At 40.0% G+C, this 20,922-nt stretch overlaps 1 protein-coding gene across 1 annotated transcript in view; it reads left to right on the top strand.

The window, feature by feature from the left end:
* MAATS1 (MYCBP associated and testis expressed 1) overlaps nucleotides 1–20,922 on the top strand; it is a 62,305-nt gene that overhangs the window by 24,082 nt on the left and 17,301 nt on the right. The window contains exons 7-13 of the mRNA XM_006090917.3: nucleotides 5,418–5,595; nucleotides 9,214–9,371; nucleotides 10,955–11,134; nucleotides 12,225–12,367; nucleotides 16,465–16,581; nucleotides 18,669–18,740; nucleotides 20,089–20,235. Coding sequence (XP_006090979.1) covers nucleotides 5,418–5,595; nucleotides 9,214–9,371; nucleotides 10,955–11,134; nucleotides 12,225–12,367; nucleotides 16,465–16,581; nucleotides 18,669–18,740; nucleotides 20,089–20,235 — 995 coding nt within the window. The remainder of the gene's footprint in view (nucleotides 1–5,417; nucleotides 5,596–9,213; nucleotides 9,372–10,954; nucleotides 11,135–12,224; nucleotides 12,368–16,464; nucleotides 16,582–18,668; nucleotides 18,741–20,088; nucleotides 20,236–20,922) is intronic.

Consider the following 20,922-nt stretch of genomic DNA (forward strand, 5'->3'; position numbering starts at 1 on the left):
TGTGGTTGCTTTGCTGACTACTCACTGTTTATCCTGGTGAGTCAACTCCTTTTCACTGAGCAATCTATTTTCCTTCTTTACATATAATTTGAATGTATGCTACTGAATGCATATTTTAACGTGTTATAATGTTTTCTTACTTTTCCAAAATACCTCGGAATTTATCAAAGCTCTCTTACATACTTTATTGGATGATTTCTTTTGATATCTCTGAAATGTTAATACCTTTCAGGCCCAGAAATTCACTCTTAGAGTGTAATAAAATCTAGCCTAAGCCTATGTCATGTGGAACTATAAAAATTAATAGGAGAAAGGGCCTTTAGGAATTGCTATACATTAGCTTTCAAACTCATTTGATTGCAGCTGGGAAACTGAGAACCAGAGAGGCTGACTCCTCCCGGGCCATGGGGATAGTTACCTGCCTAAACAGAGGAGGCAGAAAATTTCATCTTGCCTAGAGGTGGATCTGAAGTCCAGTGCCTGCCTATCTAAGACTTCAGCCAGAACTGAGCCTGAGGCTTGGACCTGACCTCTCAGTGTGCTATGGGCTTAGCATTGAGCTGAGTAGGACAAGAGCCAGGTCCTCCAAAGCAAGAGATCTCGGCAGGGGCTCAGAAATGGTTCCGTAGGGCGGAGCCCCACTCCTGGGCGCACCGCGGTTGAAGTGTGCCACTGTTCAGGGTGCTCATGAGAGAAATCTGCTGATGACCTAAACCCAGGAATTACAAAGCATTTAAAGGAACACAGACATCAGGAGTGATCCACCAAAAATAAATAAAATGGAAGAATAACTGATTGAGCAAAGTAAGCAAATGGAGCAAGTTGAAAAGGACTTAAGAAGTACTTTTTAAATCCTCAGAGAGATGAAGGGGGAAATAGCAACAATGAAAGCAAGAATGGGAGCCATTAAAAGATCCAACTGGAATCATTGAAAGGACTACTAATTAGCATTAGATTTTATTAGAAAACTATGAGTGGAAATTTCTAAGTTAAAAGCTTTAGGGGTGACCTCTAAAAAAAAGAAGAAATATATTGTTTCACAAATGGTAGTGGGGAAGAGAGGAAATAACAGAGAGCAGAAAAGGGGAAAAGCAAAGGAAAAACATAGTCAATAGAAAATACATAATAAGATATCAGGAAAGTGTTCAAATATTTTGGTAATCAAAATACATAAAAGTGACTTAAACTTGCTTATTAAAAATATTAGTGGGTTGGACTAATACAAACCCAGCAAAAGCAGCTTGCTATCTATAAAGTAGCACTGAAATGTTGAAAATAAAGAGGTGAAAAATATACTGATAGATAACTCAAAGAAAGTTCATGTAGCAATGTTAATATTAGACCAAAGTTAATCAGAAAACATTAAAAGGAAAAATGAAGCACATGTAACAGTTATAAAAGGACTAGAGGCCCGGTGCATGAAATTAGTGCCCGGGGGTGAGGGTTGTCTCTCAGCCCAGCCTGCACCCTTTCCAATCTGGGACCGGTAGTCGGACATTCCTCTCACAATCCAGGACCACTAGCTCCTAACTGCTCACCTGCCTGCCTGCCTGATTCCTAACTGCTTCTGCCTGCCTGATCAGCTCCTAACCGCTCACCTGGCTGCCTGCCTGATTCCTAACTGCTTCTGCCTGCCGGCCTGATCGCCCCCGACTGCCCTCCCCTGCTGCGACCCACCTCCTCTGCCAGGACCGGCCTCCTCCATGCCGCGCAGAGCCACAGGACCCCCAGGCCTCACTGTGTGGAGCGGCCACTGGGTCCCACCTCCACTGTGCACACAGCCATCTTATGACGGCCATCTTGTGATGGCCATCTTGTGACAGCCATCTTGTGATGACGTGAGGGTGTGACGACCACCTGTCCTAGGCTATTATTAGTATAGATATATCTTTCATGAACTTATAGGTAACATATGTGGACTCAAAATGTAAAGCAAAAATTGGTTAAATCATGAGAAGAAATAGACAATTTCCTACTCATGTGGATTTTAATGTGCCTCTTTCAGATTAAGCTATCAAAAATTAGTAAGGACTAGACGATTTGGGTAGGAAAGATGGTTAATGTGCTTCACATAAAAGAGTTTGTGTGTGGTAGGCCATGGCCAGACTGATGTGGATCTGACTATATATTAAGAAACGAAATGTGGAAGACTTGGCTGTAGCATTGCAGGTAATTAATGGTTCTAGGCTCCTTTGACCCGGCAGATCCCTCACTATATTTGTAGTCATTTGATTTGAGAAAGATGCCACTGTGATTCAGTGGAGGAAAGGAGGTCTTTTCAAATAAATGGTGGTGAAACAATTACATATTTATGTGCAAAAAAATGAACTTTAATTCTGATTCCTACTTCAATGCAGTCTCAGTAAAAAAACCAACAGGTGTGTGTGTGTGTGTGTGTGTGTGTGTGTGTGTGTGTGTGTGTGTAAATTGACAACCTGATTCTAAAATTAATATGGGAATCTGAAAGGGTCAAAAGTAGCCAAGGCAAATGTGAGAAAACAGAACAAATATACACTACCAGATATAAAGACTTACTATAAAGCTTTAGTAACTAAAAACTGTGGCATAGTTGCAAAGATAGACAAATATATCATTGTTACATAATAGAGTCCAGAAATAACTCACAGATAAATGTCATCTGACTTAAGACAAAGATGAAATGCTAACAATAAAGGGGAAAATGATAAATTAGATCACATTAGAACTAAGAACTTCTTTTCACCAAAAGCCCCCACATTAATACAGTGAAAAGGCAAGCCACAGATGGGAGAAAATATTTGCAAGTGCTTTACATTTTTAATTTATTTAATCTTCACAAGTTAAGTGAAATATAACTTAAATCAGAAATTAATACTATAGATCTTTAAAAAGGCAAAAGAAGTGGTCATGAGGACCATAAAGTAATTTTTTTGGATAAAGATTAATAATATAGTCAAACTTCTTGTGGGAAATAGCAAGACAAAAGACAGAGATACAAAAAAAGTGTATTAGGATCAGCAAGGGAGATAACCACAGAGTAAATGACTTAAGAACTGTAAGAAAATACTATGCATATCTTTTGCCCTATATTTTAAAAATAGATAAATTACACAATTTTTAAAGAAAATATAAATTACTAAGTTGGTTTCAAGAAGAAATAGCAAACATGAATAGAATAACTATAGAAAATGACTTGGTAAAAAATTTCTTTTAAGAGCACTAGGCCTAAATGGTTTTTCAGATATGTTTACCACCCCTTTAAGGAATAAATATGCTCTATTTTATGCAAATTTTCCAGCAAATAGAAAGAGAGGATAAAGTTAATTTATTCATTTTATGAAGCTAGTGTAGCCTTAATTTGAAAACTGAATAAGGATAATACTAAAAAGGAAAACTACAGGGCTGTCTCATGAAGAAAATGCAAAAATTCTAAATAAAATACCATCAATCAAATCTTGCAGTATTTTAAAAGATGACTTGTCATAAACAAGTTGGTTAATCACATAAATTCAAGTTTAGTACATATCAGAAAACCAATGTAATTGATCATTTTAACAGAAATATGTTGGGAAAATGCTTCAATAGGTGTAAAAAAAGTGTTTGATAACATTCAACACTCATTTATGATATAAAGTCGAAATAAACTGGAATCAGAAGAAAAAGTAATATAATAAAATGTGTCTACCATAGCCTTCAATAAATATGATACTAAAGGTGAAACTTTGGAAGCTTTACCTTAATGTGAAGAAAAGACAGTGACCCCTTCATCACCACTGTTACTTAGCAATGCAGAGAACATCCTAGCTCAGGGCTTATTGAATTATAACCCCTTGCCCCCAGGGACATTTGGAAATTTGGTGGCATTTTTATATGTGATAATGATTAAAAAGTGCTCCTGGCATTTAGCACATGGATGTGGTTGGGTGGGAGGCTGTAATAATACTGAACATCCTGTCCTGTATGGGGCAGTCCCGTGCAACAAATGATTATCCAATGTGGCAGCAATAGTACCTTGCTTGAAAAGTACTGAGTCAGTGCAGTAAGAGAAAAGAAAATAAGTGAGATATGAGTATTACAAAGAAGCAAAACTATCTTTATCTGCAGATGATGTGCTCATTTAAAAAAATCAAATGGAGTAACAAATTTTTAGATCTAAGAACTTGAGGTCAACAAGATAGTTGATTATGAAATCAACATACAAACCTCAGTAGCCTTCCTATATGTTAACAATATCTAATTAGAAATATTGAAAAAATAATATTTTTAATAGCAACAAATAACAAAATACCTAGGAAATCACTTAATAAATACAGGTGCAGCCCTAGCCGGTTTGGCTCAGTGGATAGAGCATCTCCCTCGGACTGAAGGGTCCTGGGTTTGATTCTGGTCAAGGGCACATGTCCAGGTTGCGGGCTCGATCCCCAGTAGGGGGCGTGCAGGAGGCAGCCAATCAGTATTTCTCTCTTGCCATTGAAGTTTCTGTCTCTCTCTCTCCCTCTCCCTTCCTCTCTGAATCATTAAAATTATGTTTTTAAAAAGTGCAAATACTTAAAAAAATAAAAATAAGCCAGTTGGAGAAAGATAAATATCACATGATCTCACTCATATGTGGGATATAATGATCAACATAATTTGATGAACAAGAATAGATCCAGAGACAAATGGCATGGGAGGGGGGGAGGTTAGGGAGCAACCAAAGGACTTGTATGCAGGCATATTAGCATAACCAATGGACACAGACACTGGGGTGTGGGGGGCTTGCCGGGGTGGGAATGACTGGGAGGGTGTCAATTGGGGAAAAAGGAGACATATGTAAAATTGTAGACAATAAAAAAAATGCAAATACTTTAAAAAATAAAAACAAAAACAGGTGCGAAGCATTTATGGAGAAACATATAAATTGTGACTTTCTGTAAATTACTTTGGCATTTCTTTGTATTTCAAAAAATAGATTTGTCTAATACAGGGCATATCAAGATGTGATTGTTCAGTAGCCACATAATATTTTTCAAATATTTTCCGGCATCTTATATGCACCTAAATTTTCTTCTGGCTGACTTACAAGAAGCAGTGCAGGGCACAGCTGGGAGGTACATCTACAGTAGCGGTTCTCAACCTGTGGGTCGCGACCCCTTTGGCGGTCGAACGACCCTTCACAGGGGTCGCCTAAGACCATCCTGCATATCAGATATTTACATTACGATTCATAACAGTAGCAACATGACAGTGATGAAGTAGCAACGAAAATAATCTTATGGTTGGGTCACAACATGAGGAACTGTATTTAAAGAGCCAGAAGGTTGAGGGTGTTCCCTAATATTACATCCCAACGTAACCTTAAATGTAGAGAGGACAGGAGCTGAAAGGGAGTAAATGAAATACTGGCAGGTACATGAATTTGTCCATGTGTTTCTAAAGTGTTTTTGCTTCACCTCCAGGTCGAGGTCTCCCGGCAGGACAAGCTGAGGTGGAGATGATAGAACGTGCCCGGGAGAAGCGTGCCTGGGAAGCCACTCTCCCGCCTCTGACTGACACCGCCCACTTTGAGAAGAGGAGGAAGATGATGAATGAGATGGAGAGGAAGGAGTGGGCCTTCCGAGAGCAGGAGATTGAAAGGTAGGTTCTTGATCCCCCAGACCCGTGGTCGGCAAACCACGGCTTGTGAGCCACATGCGGCTCTTTGGCCCCTTAAGTGTGGCTCTTCCACAAAATACCACGTGCGGGCGCGCACGTACAGTGCGATTGAAACTTCGTGGCCCATGCACAGAAGTTGGTATTTTGTGGAAGAGCCACACTCAAGGGGCCAAAGAGCCACATGTGGCTCGCGAGCCGTGGTTTGCCGAGCCGTAGTTTGCCAACCACTGCCCCAGACGATGGCTCTTGCGCTGATGGAAGTAATGTTAACACTTTTTACCTATAAAGCATTTTCCCAAATGTATTAAGTCTAAAAGTAATCCTCAACCTATATAGACAGGTAATTGGGTTTCTGGTTCTTCCAGGAACAATAGCTCTACAGTTTTCTCTCCATTGATATAAAAACGTACAGTGGCCTCTGTGTGTGCAAGGCAGCATGGAACCAGCTCGGAGCAATTCCTCAAGGCACCTCTGCTTCTCCTCTTCCCTTTTCTCTTTAGTCTCTAATCTAGACTATCACAGAACCCCACTGATTTTTGCATGATGTCTTTCAAACTGTCCCTTTCAGTTCATTCCCGTGCCACTCCCCTAGGTCTTGGCCCTCCTCATATCCATCAAACAGCCTCCTAGCTGATCCTGTTTCTTATCCCCCTAGTACCGGATTCACAGGCAGAACTCTGTGGGTTCCAGAGAGAGCTAATGGGGCATTTCCTATGTAAAAGCCAAATTGTGAAATTCTTCAATTAAGAGATGAGCTCACAGCCAGTTGAGGTAATATGGTTAAGTTTTCAATCATTTTAACTGATATATTTTCAGTTAATGAGGTTGTCCCTAGAATATGTAGAATAACAACTCCTTAGGAAGAAAGAAAAAAAGGGAACCTACACCAAGATCATTCTTTTTTCAGGCGGTAATGAGGTACTTTATTACTTGTAGCAATGCTACCAAAGCCCCTGACAGCGTGCTCACATATAAGAGAGTTAGGGACCAAGAGACTCTGAAACTTAGTGTGGTTCTGAATTCAAAAGATGTTTATCTTTTTGCACCTTCTGATTCACCCTGAAGCAGGACAATGTGATGTTTTGTTAAAAACTTGCAATTTAATAGAAAATAGTATTTGGAGCAAAATAGGTAGTAAATAACCAATTCTGTATGCAGAAATGTAAATTTATTGCTGCAATTTGGAGAGCTATATTATTTTAAAAAATATATGTTCTTATTGATTTCAGAGAGGAAGGGAGAAGGAGAAAAAGATAGAAACATCAATGATGAGAGAGAATCATTGATTGGCTGCTTCCTGCATGCTCCCTACCTGGACATGTGCCCTTACTGTGAATCGAATTCATGACCTTTTGTTCATAGGTCGACATTCAACCATTTTTGCCACACCAGCTGGGCTGGAGAGCTATATTCTTGTCAGAAGGACATTAAAAATATTAAAAATATGTCTGGCTAGAATGAAGACATCACCCAAGAAAGAGAGTACTTTCGTTAAACTTAGGGTAATTTTAATAAACATGTTTTGCGCCTTTCCTATGTGCTAGGCTCTGTGCTGTGAGCTGGGGAAACAGGAATAATAGGAAATTGCTATGCCCTGGCAGCGTTCCTCATGGTCCACTGGAATGGGGAGGGGCGGTGATCAAGGATGGAGCAAAAGACCTCCAGACCAACAACTCTCCAGCAGGGCCCATTAGGTGATGTGCTCCTCTCTATACACAGTGCCAGCGGGACCCAGGCGAGAGAACCATCAGTTCTGTCTGAGGTGGGTGGAGATTAGGGGAAACTACGGAGAGGAGGTAGCCCCTGAGCTGGGTGTTGAAGGATGAGTAAGAAGCCATCAGGTGGACAGCAATATCAGCGATGATGATGATGATGATGATGATGATAATGACGATTTCATAGAGCATGGCTCACTTATAGAGTGCTTATTATGTGCTGGAACCAAGTTCCAAAGCAAATAATTCTGAACATGTGGTCCACAGACCAGCAGCATCAGCATGATCTGGAAACTTGTTAAAATACAGATTCTCAGCTTCATCCCACACACACTGAATCAGGGTGGGGAGCAGCAGTCTGTGCCAGAGAAAGCCCTCCAGATTATCGGATACATGTTCAAGTTTGAGAACTGCTGTTCCAGCACGTTGTATACTGTAACTCATATTTAATGCGCACAACAACCTAATGGGATAGATACCATTATTTTGTCCATTTTGTGACTGAAGACATTGAGGCAAGTGATGAAGTTGAGACTTGAACCTAGGATTTCTAACTCTGGATGGAAGATGACTATTGGTGGGTGGCTTACTTTTAAAAATCTCCCTCCGTATTCACTTGTCCCTGCTTCCCCACCCTCACCTCCATATTCACTGCGAGAAGCCCCATCTATGACACGTCAGCTCTGTCTTGAGTCCTTCTGAGTCAGGCCTTTAGCTCCCTCTGCGGAGGCCTCACCTTTCCCTTGTCAGTGTGGCAGATCTCAGTCCTTGCCTGTCCTCCGGACGGCAGAGTTAAGGAAGTCCTCTAAGGAAGCCTTGCCCACCGCCCACTGCTCCCCCTCCTCCCACCAACCGGGAATAGCTAGACGTGGTGCTATGTCTCTTCTTCCACGGAAATCTCTTCATTCTTTGGGCCTGGCGTCTATCTCCTTGTGTGGTAAATGCTGGCTTTTCTAGAAGGTGCTTCTTCTGAGAAGGCGCTTTGTCTGGCTCATCGTTGTTTGCCTGGCACATGGTGAGCACTTAAGTACTTGGCAAATGAATGACTGGATAAATTACTGTATGAATTTTGAAGCAGGAGTAAAATGTTTAAATCTCTATTATAGGAAGGAAAGTCTTGCTAGCTCTGTGAAGCAAGGATTGAAGGGGAAAGACAGAACTGGCAACAAGAGTCGGAGTTAGGAGAGATGACACGAATGCGAGCTAGGGAATGGAGGCCAGGAGCGTTTTAGAGGTGGAATTCCTAGAGGAGGGAAAATGATGTAAGAGAATGGGTAGATTTCTGGGGGAACAAAATGAGTGGGTTTTTGAAGTTGTCAGGGAATAGCTAGAGATTTGACAGAAATTCTGGCTCAGAAAGATCTGGGCTGGAGGTAAGGATTTTAAAATCATTTGTATGTGGCTGTATGCACATGAGCAAGGTAACTCCAGGAGAACAAGGTAAAGGTAACAAAGGTTGACCAAGTACCTGGAGGTGCAGACACTGGCATTTGCACATTAACTGCTTAGGATAGCACCCCACACCCTCGTTTTCTCTTCACTCTCGTCACGTAGCCCTCCAGCAGCCAGTCGACCTGGAACCGTGCATGAACTTCTTGTTCACTTAGGCCCGTCTGCCTAGAGAACCCTGATTTTGCCCCATCCATCTGGCACACTTCTTTGTCCTTCAGAACTGCACCCATATATATATTCCCATCATATACTCACCACTGAGCTGTCACCCCCAGACCACCATTTGTCACACTTGTGCTAAGGTGGTCTTTTTAAAATATGTGACTATGATCCCAGTCTAAAGAGGAGACCCTATCGATGGCAGGTGCTCCCTTTCTGGTAGAACACCTGTTTGCGGTACCGGATGCTTCTTTGTTTTGTCATGTGCTTGGAGACTGCAGGAGATTCGCCTGGAGATTCTAAAAGAGCTGCTGAGGAAACGCCTCAAGAATAGCAATGAAATGACTGTGAAGCACTTGAATGCCCAATGGTCTAACCTGCAGGAGGCAAAGGAGGCAAAATTGGCAAAAATTCGTCGAACACATGTATCAGGTAATGGTGCAGTACGAACAATGAAGAGAATGGAAAACGTTGGCTTTGCTTTGGATCTCTGACCAAACCTGATTTAACTATGACATAATTCTGGTTTGGTCCTAGTGTTATTAAATAAGTAGCAGATGGGAGATGAGTTATTTCTCAAAAGTAGAAGAGTGGAGGAAAATTCCTTGCTAAGAAAATCAAGTAATGATGTTCTGACAAGTAGTTAAGCTATTGATGGTGTGTGTGTGTGTGTGTGTGTGTGTGTGTGTGTGGTGTGTGTGTGTGTGTGTGTAGATGTTCCCTGGACAGAGTCCTGTTTCTCAACCTTTTATTCATCATCATTTCCTAAAATAGACATTCAGACATCTTTTTTCCTATTCACCCCTTCCCATGAAATTTTAATACACAGGTATACTGTATATCTGTTTATGCACTACAAGTATATCTGTACTTTATACATAAAAAGAGGAGTCAATGGAAGAGTAAGAATGACTAAATAAAAATTTTAAAGTAAAATTTAAATTAATTACCATGAAACTTAACTTTATAGCTATATTAAGTAATTGATTTACTTATAAAAATATTATCAATTATATATGCCAGTTAGGAATTTATATACATAATAACAATATAATCACATTTTAAAAATCATTCAAAATTGTCATTTTCTAGCAAAAGTAAAGCAATTACAAAAATTAATTCTTTAAAAATTATTTTTAGTGAGTTTAACTTTTAATTTTTTCTTGATGTGAGAAAATAGGTTTTAACTTCACTAGCTGCATTTAGATATTGTCAACATACATTTTTTCCAGAATTTGACATATTTTAATTTATTCTGGGGTTAGTCAAGATGGACAGAGATTGTTGAAAAATCTATAGTCTTCTCTTTTTAATTATTTTCCTAGGAAAGAATAATTAATTACCTTAGTCTCCATTGAGCATGTCTTTTTCAGTTACTTTGAATTTCTTTCATTTATTTAACAAATGTTTATTGACTATCTCTTCTTGGCTCAGAGCTTGGAATGCTTTTATAAAAGAGCCCTGGCTGTTGTTTCCCAGTGGTTGGAGCATCAGTCCATGCACCCAAGAGCCTCAGGTTTGATTCCCGATCAAGGGCACGTATCTGGGTTGCAGATTCGACCCTCAGCCCCCATTCCCCAGCCCTGGTTGCAGGAGCCAACCAAACACTGTGTCTGTCTCACATCAATGTTTCTCTCTCTCTCTCTCTCTCTCTCTCTCTCTCTCTCTCTCTCTCTCCTCTCTCCACCTCTACCTCCCTTGCACTTTCTCTAAAAATCAATGGAAAAAATATCCTTGGGTGAGGATTAACAAACAAACGAACAAACAAAAAGAGAGATTTTTTGATGAGTTCTAATTTGGACACTAACAGATTCAGCTCTATCACTTCTGCCTGGGTCACAAATGACAGACTGCTGTTTTTAGTGTGACTTTCTCACTGCAGTGAGTGGCCATCATGAAATTCATTCAGTTCAGTAGCTTCCCTGAGAATAAAACTAGAACTGGTTTACTAGTCTGCATTTGGATCATTCAGAACAATATTTTGGAGATAGTCATGGAGGTATGTTTTGTTTTAGTCATCAGAAAACTTATGGGAAAGAGAAAGAATGTAGAAGAGAAGTTCGAGAGAAGAGATGTCATCAAGGACTATTCTGATTATGCATCACAGGTCTATGGACCTCTGTCTCGCCTTGGTCGTTTCCCAGACAATGATGAGGACGTTGTAGTAAAAAATCACTATCTCAACACCTATGAAGGTAAACAATTTACATAATTACAAGTTCAGTATAAATTAAATACATAATTTATATATATATATATATACCTCCTGAGGAGGAGAGTCTTCCTATGCCTTGATATGAGCAGTACTTTAAATCTTTTATACTAGTGATTAGGATTATCTATTGTGATTCTCAATTGGCAGCAAAATACACCACTGTCAGATTAGCTAAACAAATATAAGATTGCATAGTTCAATAGTGGTGGGAAAAAAGAAATATAAGTTAAATATATAAAACATAACTTAGATCCAAAGCTAAACAACAAATAAAAATACTTGCAAGAAAAAGTAATTAATATATTTAATATTATTAATAATAGGAGTTGATACAAACTAATAAAAACTACTAAGACCCACATAAATAGATACACTATACAACTGTTTATCAAGGAGTAAAGTCAATTAACTACTAAATATTAAAACACATTGCATGTTACTAATCATCAAAGTTATGCAAAAATGAAATAGAAAAAAATTTTACATCAGGTTTATAAAGCAAAGAAATATATAATGAAATCAGTCTTTTAAAAAGAAATGCCAGAAAACAAGTAGGCAAGGGGATGGAAAACCAGGGGTTAAATTCATGGAGAGAATTATTTCTGTTATACCATTCAAGAGAGGCCTTTATTTAAATTACTTAAATTTCAGTTGACAAGTTGAAGCATCACGTGGCCAAGATCATGAGTTGATGGTCATAATATTGAATGTGTAGCTCTGGCTGATCATCTCCAGAGCAGAATATGATAAATTGGTATACATCCACTTTAGAATGGTGACATGTATCATATGATCATTAATTTTCTGTTGGTTATTATTGTGGAGTTTATTTTTTCAGGGCAATGTTTTCGCTTTAGAATGCATTTCTCATTTTTAGTATAAGTCACTGAGAACATGAATTTATACAGAAATTTGCTTTACACTTTGGGGGTGATTCAGTTATATGAGATATATCTTATCAATGATTCTCAATGAGACCACTTGGCAAGCAACTGATAAAATTAACAATATGCTTTCAAAATGCTAACTTTAAGCACCAGATACTAAAAAGATGTGCTTCCTTCCCATAGGATTAGTTGAACTTGAGTCCTGTCTCCCAGATTTTGTGACACAGCCCCGAATCAAAGCTCCAAAACCTAAAGTCACAACCACCAAAGCTGGCTTTCTAAAGAGGGCGGCAAAGCTGGAGCACGAGTTGGCAGAGGTTCATAAGGTATAAGCCTCATCTGGGAAACAAGATGCTTCTAGGGTGACTTTTGCAGAAAATACTACCCTGCAAACATTGTACTTTGTCTTGGGCTGCAAAGTCCAATAGTTCTCAACACACAGCCCTTCATTCCTCCCCCTCTCTAGACTTCTCTCTCTGGAGGTTGTCTGTGCTATGCTGAGCGTTTCCCCCCTCATTTTAAATTACTTGTAGGAAAACCTCTTCACGGTTGTTCTTTCCATTTACAGAAGCCATGTTACACTCTAAAAGAAGTTACATAAATTTGACATTACATTAAGGTCTAGTGTTAAGAATTATGGTTTTAATAGGATAATAGCTAAACAAATTCTTGCAAGAAAAAGTAATTAATATATTTAATATTATTAATAATATTAAATATTTATCAAGGGGTAAAGTCAATAAACTACTAAACATTAAAACACATTGAATGTTACTAAACCTATTTTCTCCCTTTAAGATTTGTTACCAGGGCATCATGAAGAAAGGGAGTCATGCTCAACTCCTCTCTCATCTAGTTTAAAACATAACTGAATGAGAAAGTCTGATGGTCAGCCCCATCAGCCAACTACACAGCATCTACCAGCTGAGCTTTCTGTTTTGTTAATTGGATGATAGATGTACAGACTTGGCTTAGAATTTGTGGTATGTGATAGTGGTGCTCAACCTTTATCACGCACCAGGACCACCTGGAGGGCTCCTTAAAACGCCTTGCTGGGTCCCACCCCCAAAGTTGCTGATTCAGTGGGTCACGGTGGGGCTGGAGTGTTGGCATTTACAAGGTTCAGGAGACGCTGATGCTGCAGGAACCACACATTGAGACCCCCTGGTTTAGTCTATCACTGGCCCATGCATGCTTGTTTGTTCAGTTGGTCTTAGTAATAGAATCAGATAAAAATTAGGACCTTAACGATCACTCACCTATATCCATGTGCTTCTTTCCTATCTCATCTTCCATTTGCCCATTCTAAAGTCTGTTCATTATTCTCTCACTTTTTGTAAGATTTTTTAAATACTCCTTATCAGGGTATGGAAGTTCCCTTCCATTCTTAATTTACTGAAGCTTTAAATCATGTGTTTCTGTTGAATTTTATCAAATGTTTTGCCTGCATGTATTGAGCTAATTATGAAAAATCTTTTCCTTTTAAAGTTATTATTGTATTAAGGAAGAATTATAGTTTCTGGGTTTTTTTAAATTAAATATTTATTCAGATTATTACAGTTGTTCCTCTTTTTCCCCCCATAGCTCCCCTCCACCCGGTTCCCACCTCACCCTCTGCCCTTACCTCCCCCATTCCCCCGCCCGCACTGTCCTCATCCATAGGTGTACAATTTTTGTCCAGTCTCTTCCCACACCCCCACATCCCTTTCCCCCTGAGAATTGTCAGTCCACTCCCTTTCTATGCCCCTGATTCTATTATATTCACCAGTTTATTCTGTTCATCAAATTATTTATTCACTTGATTTTTAGATTCACTTGTGTATTTGTTGTTCATAATTTTTATCCTTACCTTTTTCTTCTTCCTCTTCTTCCTCTCCTTTCAGCATTTCATATAATACTGGTTTGGTGGTGATGAACTCCTTTAGCTTTTCCTTATCTGTGAAGCTCTTTATCTGACCTTCAATTCTGAATGATAGCTTTGCTGGATAAAGTAATCTTGGTTGTAGGTTCTTGCTATTCATCACTTTGAATATTTCTTGCCACTCCCTTCTGGCCTGCATAGTTTCTGTTGAGAAATCAGCTGACAGTCGTATGGGTACTCCCTTATAGGTAACTGACTTTCTTTCTCTTGCTGCTTTTAAGATTCTCTCTTTGTCTTTTGCTCTTGGCATTTTAATTATGGTGTGTCTTGGTGTGGTCCTCTTTGGATTCCTTTTGTTTGGGGTTCTCTGGGCTTCCTGGACTTGGAAGTCTATTTCTTTCACCAGGTAGGGGAAGTTTTCTGTTATTATTTCTTCAAATAGGTTTTCAATATCTTGCGCTCTCTCTCTTCTTCTGGCACCCCTATAATTCGGATGTTGGTACGTTTGAAGTTGTCCCAGAGGCTCCTTACACTATCTTGATATTTTTGGATTCTTTTTTCTTTTTGCTTTTCTGGTTGGGTATTTTTTTGCTTCTTCATATTTCAAATCTTTGACTTGATTCTTGGGATCCTCTAGTCTGCTGTTGGGTCTCTGTATAATATTTTTTATTTCAGTCAGTGTATGCGTAATTTCTAGTTGGTCCTTTTTCATATCCTTGAGGGTCTCACTAAATTTATCGGCGGTTTCTAAAAAATTCTTGGACAACCTTAAAACCATGGTTTTGAACTCTATATCCAGTAGTTTACTTTCCTCCATTTCTGTCATTTGTGACCTGTTTCTTTGTCTTTGCATTTTTTATGCTTCCCTGTGTTGGTAGAGTGGCTTTGTATGCTAGGTGTCCTATAGGGCCCAGTGGCTCAGCCTCCCCAATTACCTGATGTGGACACTCTTGGTACAACCCTTTGTGAGCTGTGTGCACAGTCTTGTTGTACTTAAGCCTTGACTGTTGTATGTATCCCTGGGAGGAATTGACCTCCAGGCCAATTGGCTGTGAGAATCAGCTGTGTCTACAGTGGGAGAACTTCTGTGCTGGAGACACCTTCTGGGGCAAGACTTGCTTCAGTGGGGCTTTGGTGCTCACTGAGTCTGCCCCCTGAGTGTGTCCCTTATGGATCTGAGGAGTTGTAAGTGGATGGTCCCATTCTGACCACTGGGTACACTGGCTCTTGGATCTCTAAGGAGTTGCTAATTTAGCCTATTCCTGAGGCTACCCAGCAGGAGCTACGGAGAGATCTGCAGATTCCTTTTCCTTGTTTGGGGTTTGGAGGTGCCCAGATGAGGCCCAGCTGTGAAGTAATGCAAGCTGCTGTGGGGGCCTTGGGCCTTCTTTTGGATGTTCTGGGTCTCTCTGACCCAGCTACAGTTTGTTAGGTAATTTTAGATTGCAAAGGGCCAGGACATTCATATGCAAAAGCCTCTGCGCACAGCTTGGGTGGGGCGGGGTCTCGGGGAATCAACTGGGCGGAGCAAGCAGCTATGGCTGCTCCTCAGTCCTGCCCTAAGAAGTCCCGGTTCTCACTGTTCCGAGGTAATCGCTGCAAGCACCTCTGAGAGAAAGTGCCCTCAAGTTCTGCCCTCTGCCAGACAGTCCAGTTTCTCCCCGTATTAGTCTGGGTCCCCAGAGACTCGCCCAGAACTGGCATTCAGAGCAGTCGGGAGCTTGTGTCTCCCTCCCGATTGAAAAAGACAGCCGCGTCCTTAGTTGCCAGCTCTTTCCGCTCGTGCCTCCGTACTTCTGCACTTTACTTCCACACCTCCTCTGAGTCTCAGTGTGCTTTTCTCTTTCCTTCTAGTTGTAGAATTTCCACTCGGCCAGCCTTCCTGTGGTCTGGATGATGTCCGTTTTGTCCTTTAGTTGTATTTTTGAAGTGGTTGTGAAGTGGTTTTGAAGCAATTTCCGGTGTTTACCTATGCTGCCATCTTGGTTTCTCCAGTTTTTGGGTGGTTTTTTAAAAAAATACATTTTTATTGATTTCAGAGAGGAAGGGAGAGGGATAGAAACATCAATGATGAGAGAGAATCATTGATGGACTGCCTCCTGCACGCCCCATACTGGGGATCAAGCCTGCAACCCTGGCATGTGCCCTGACCAGGAATTGAATCATGACTGCCTGGTTCATACAATGCTCAACCACTGAGCCATGCCAGCCATGCCAGGTGGGTTATTTTTAAGTTTTATTTTTACAAATAATAATGTATCCTTGCATACCTGGGGCAAAACTATCTTGGTCAAGGTGTATTATCTTATTTTTAATACATTGATGGATTTGATTTAAATGGATATACATAGAATATGTGCTATGTTTATTCAGTAGCTAACTTATCCTTAGGAATATCACAGCATCCCTTGGGAGATACAAGCACCCTGGTTTGGACTTGTTCAAACTGTCCTAGCATAGCCATAGAGAAGGTTATTTCTGATTGATATTCATATCTTTAGCCTAGATGTGGTAGTGGAAGAAAATATAAAGGTAAGAAATGACAGTAGTTTGGTTTTTCAGGCACTGTTGGATAAGAAGAATAAGGTTCCTGAACCAAAGAAACCTCTGCTCTTTCTTCAAAGAAAATCAATACCTCAACCTCGGCTTCCAACTCCAACCTTGGAAATGACTTCCACTGTAAGTTTGAAACTTTTCCATTTAAAATTCAAAATTTAGCATTGCTGTCCATTTATTCTTAGGATAGTTTGAGTTAAAAACAAGCCTAATTTAACAGTGTTAATTTATGTTGCCTTTATTCTTATTTTCAAACATCGAACACACAATCACAAAAACAAGTAAAATGAGATGAAATGAAATCTAATCCTTTAAAAAAATAAAACACAAAGAATAAAAAGTTTTCCCAAGAAAAGTAGGCATCAGAAGGTAATCCTCATGTGTGTCAAATAAAACAAAAAAGGATTGAATGATGATCATTTACTATAATTATCTGCCCAATGGAGAGGTGGCTGATGACAGAGAAGAATGAAATGTTAGAAAGTCGCGAGGAAGGCTGACTTCTGAGGTAGGGCTGGCTCAACGGGCCATACCTCACCTTCACAGATCCCAAACTCAGTTTGAGCGCAAGGTACCTGAGCTGGCTAAGGCTGACCCAGTCTAAACAAACCCACAACAAACTGCTAGAGATGCCAGAATGCAAATGTATTACTTTATGGGGAGAAATAAAACTGCCTGGTGCATCAAGATGTTCCTCATGGTAGGTCAGTCCATTATCTCCCCATAGAGGGCAATTCTCACAAGAAGCCAGATTGTATTCAGGAGGTTGTGCTTTGTCAAAGGGAGGGCAGTGGACAGATCAGCTCCCTCGCACAGTGATGGCGAACCTATGACACGCGAACTCATTTTTTTGGTTGATTTTTCTTTGTTAAATGGCATTTAAATATATAAAATAAATATCAAAAATATAAGTCTTTGTTTTACTATGGTTGCAAATATAAAAACATTTCTATATGTGACACGACACCAGAGTTAAGTTAGGGTTTTTCAAAATGCTGACACGTCGAGCTAAAAAGGTTTGCCATCACTGCCCTAGCACCTCTAATGGGCCAACTGTGGAGGGACTGAAATGCTCCCATTGCCTGGCTAGGCCGGTGGTTAACACATTGTCTATCACGTGTTAATGCCATTGATTTTACTGTCGCTTTCTTTTGCAATGCCATTGATTTTACTGTCACTTTCTTTTGCATTCAGGGGTGCCTTAATTAGATTTGCCCAATCTGCTTTTTCTGTTGTTGGTGGGTTTTTTTATAAATGTATTTATTGATTTTAGTGAGAGAGGAAAGGAGAGGGATAGAGAGATAGAAACATCAATAAGAGAGAGACATCGATCTGCTGCCTCCTGCACGCCCCCTACCAGGGATCAAGCCTGCAACCCAGGCATATGCCCTGACTGGGAATCGAACCAGGGACTTCTTGGTTGATGGGTAGATGCTCAACCACTGAGCAGCACCAGCCGGGCTGCTCTTTCTGCTTTTGACACATAGTTATTAAAGGTGATTTTTATAAATGGCTGATCTTGTCTACTATATTCTGATTTTACCAGCTTTGCTAAATTTTTGTGAGAAGTACCTCCCTCTAGACCAGAGGTTCTCAACCTGTGGGTCGCGACCCCTTTGGTGGTTGAACGACCCTTTCACAGGGGTCGCCTAAGACCATCCTGCATATCAGATATTTACATTATGATTCATAACAGTAGCAACATTACAGTTATGAAGTAGCAACGAAAATAATCTTATGATTGGGTCACAACATGAGGAACTGTATTTAAAGGGCCAGAAGGTTGAGAACCACTGCTCTAGACTCTGACCTAGATTAGCTGTATCCTTTGTCTCCTCACAATCAAACATGAAAAAACTATTGCAAAAAGGATGCTATAAATAATACTTTCAGCTTCAAGAATGATTTTGCTGGAAAGAAGTATAGAAAAATGAAAATTGCTTAAATTATAGGTATAGTATGACAGTGGGTGATTTTTTTTACTTTTTATATGATTTGTTAATGATATTTATGATGAAAAATAATAATGAAGTTTAATAATACAGTAAGTAACATTTAAAATACTATGTATTCAATGAAGGTAGAGACCATTATTTATTTCTATGTAAATCCTTCTGGCACAGTCTCTTTTGCTTGATCTAATTCTTTAAAAAATTATTTGATACTGACTGCTGTTCTCAAGCTGCTTGGTTCTCCCTTTGTTCTTTTAGGAAGAAGAAGATAAAGAAAAGGCTGTTATCTTCCTTCAAAAGTTACTCCGGGGCAGAGCCGTTCAGAATGTGGTGTGTAGGGTCCAACCACTGGCCATGTGCTTCTCCTCTGAAAGTGGATTCACAGAATGTGCATGTGCTTCGTTCCTTGGGGCGAATTCACCTCTGTCCTATGGAACTACACTCTTTTTTTCCCTAGCTGTGTGTGTGTGTGTTTTTTACTTTATTTTTATTGTTTACACTATTACAGATGTCCTCATTCTCCTCCCCCTTTGCCCACCTCCACCCAGCCCTCGCCCCACCTTCCCTCTGGCCGTCACCACACTGTTGTCTGTGTTCTTTGGAACTCTACTCTTGAATTACCTACCCATTCCCTTCTACTGCCATAGATTGTCCAGATGGGCGACACAGTGTCAGGGAGAGGAATAACCTGCCTGCTGTTTGCTACAGTTGTAGCCAAGACAGTGTGAAAGTAATGTCTTCCTGGAATTGCTAAATCCGGCAATTTTCTTACCTGAATTTTGATCATTAAAATATCACCGACCAAGTGGATTCCCTAATTTTCCACAAAGTCATAATACAACTATTTGAGCTGTACTTAGCTGGCAATACCTGGATAATAAATGAAATAACTAAATAATAACTACAGTTTGAACCCCTACTCAATGCCCACATTATACATTTTTTATTCTACATATATCTTCTCATTTTTTCCCCCCTCCCACTTACCCTATATTATAGGCAAGTAATGTAAGTCTGAGAGAGAGTATGTTAATTACCAGCAAATTCATCTCTGGTCTTCCTGCCCGTGAAGCCTTAGATTATTTCTACTGCCAGAGCAAACACTCAATTTAAAAAGTGGACTGATATAAAGCCCCAGCTAAAAGTTATTTCTCCCCAGACAGTTATAACTCCTAACAGACTCAGTTATGAAGAGCAAGTCCAGGGAAGCCGGGTGAGCATTTTGCGTTCAGCATTATCCTTTACTCTCCTTTTGGTATTTCCCAGGAGAATTGCTTCAGTTCAGACAGCACATTGTGTATTACAAACCAGGGGCAGATCTATAGGAAAGAAAATATAGCCATGAAATATACCATCCCCAGCTTTCTTAGGGATTAAGGAGCACAGGAAATGAGGGGAAGTTCAAGTTTCTTCATATGACCCTGTAGCAGTCCCCTTGCCTTTGAAAGGCATTTTAAGAAACTGTGTAAACAGCTAACTGATAGCTAAGCTCCCTCCTTCTCTGCCTGAGCGGCCCGGGGTGTCCTAAGAGGGCTGACCTCGCTCTGTGGGACACACTGGCTCTGTAGTTCCAAAAGGCGGAGCTGAACCCTGTCTTCATAAGTCACTGCTTGGGAGCCCGAGGGCCTGACACAAGGGATGCCAATTTGCAAGTCTCTTTTGATTTGATTTGATACAGATGTTTGAAGGGAAAGAAAAGCGACTGGAGTTGATCCAGGAGCTGCGCGCCACCCACGTGCTACAAGAAGATGACAGGCTGGTGAGGAAAACCGAGAAGCAAGTGACACTGGCCCTGCAGCGGCAGAGGAACTTGCATGAGCACAAGGTTCTTTCCCTTTCTTTCTTGTTCCATTCTAGTCACATTTTCTCCCTTGATTTTTACTATTGTGTGAGCAACATTATAATAACAATAATGAATTGATGAAAAAGAAACATCCCCCGCAATGCCATTACTCTATCACAGTCAGCATTTTTAAACTATGCTGCTACCGTCTATAATTAGAATGGGAATTGAATATGGTCTTATATTCCTTATTTGCAAAAAGAAGAAAAAAGAAACCTACATTTTAAAAGGTTTTCCCTTTCAATTTTTCTTAAACATTTGATGACTATACTATATTTCAGTTAGTGGGAGCTTAGCAGAATGAATAGTAATAAAAGCAATAAGAAAAAAAGTGAGAAATGAGATTTACTTGTAAATATCAGCACTTATTTTGAGCTTCGGAGCTGTACCTAAGTCATGCTGGTTAAAATGCTTACTAAATATGTTAATATCTCATGCTATTCTGTGACTTTCATCATGACCTCTGTGTTCTGCTGACCTGACAACAGCTGGTAATAGCAGCGCTCACCCAACAAGGGTACATGTCTCCCTGTTCTCTTCTGTATTCCTCTCTGTAAGCACCGTCTCTAATGCTATTGACTACCATGTAGATGCACTTTTCTGCCTCTCCCGCTAACCTGTTAATCGGTGTGGAAAACCATCTGTTTGCACAGTGTTTGGTGTTGTGAG

The sequence above is a fragment of the Myotis lucifugus genome, unplaced genomic scaffold (assembly GCF_000147115.1).
Source record: "Myotis lucifugus unplaced genomic scaffold, Myoluc2.0 scaffold_84, whole genome shotgun sequence".
Taxonomy (NCBI): Eukaryota; Metazoa; Chordata; class Mammalia; order Chiroptera; family Vespertilionidae; genus Myotis; species Myotis lucifugus.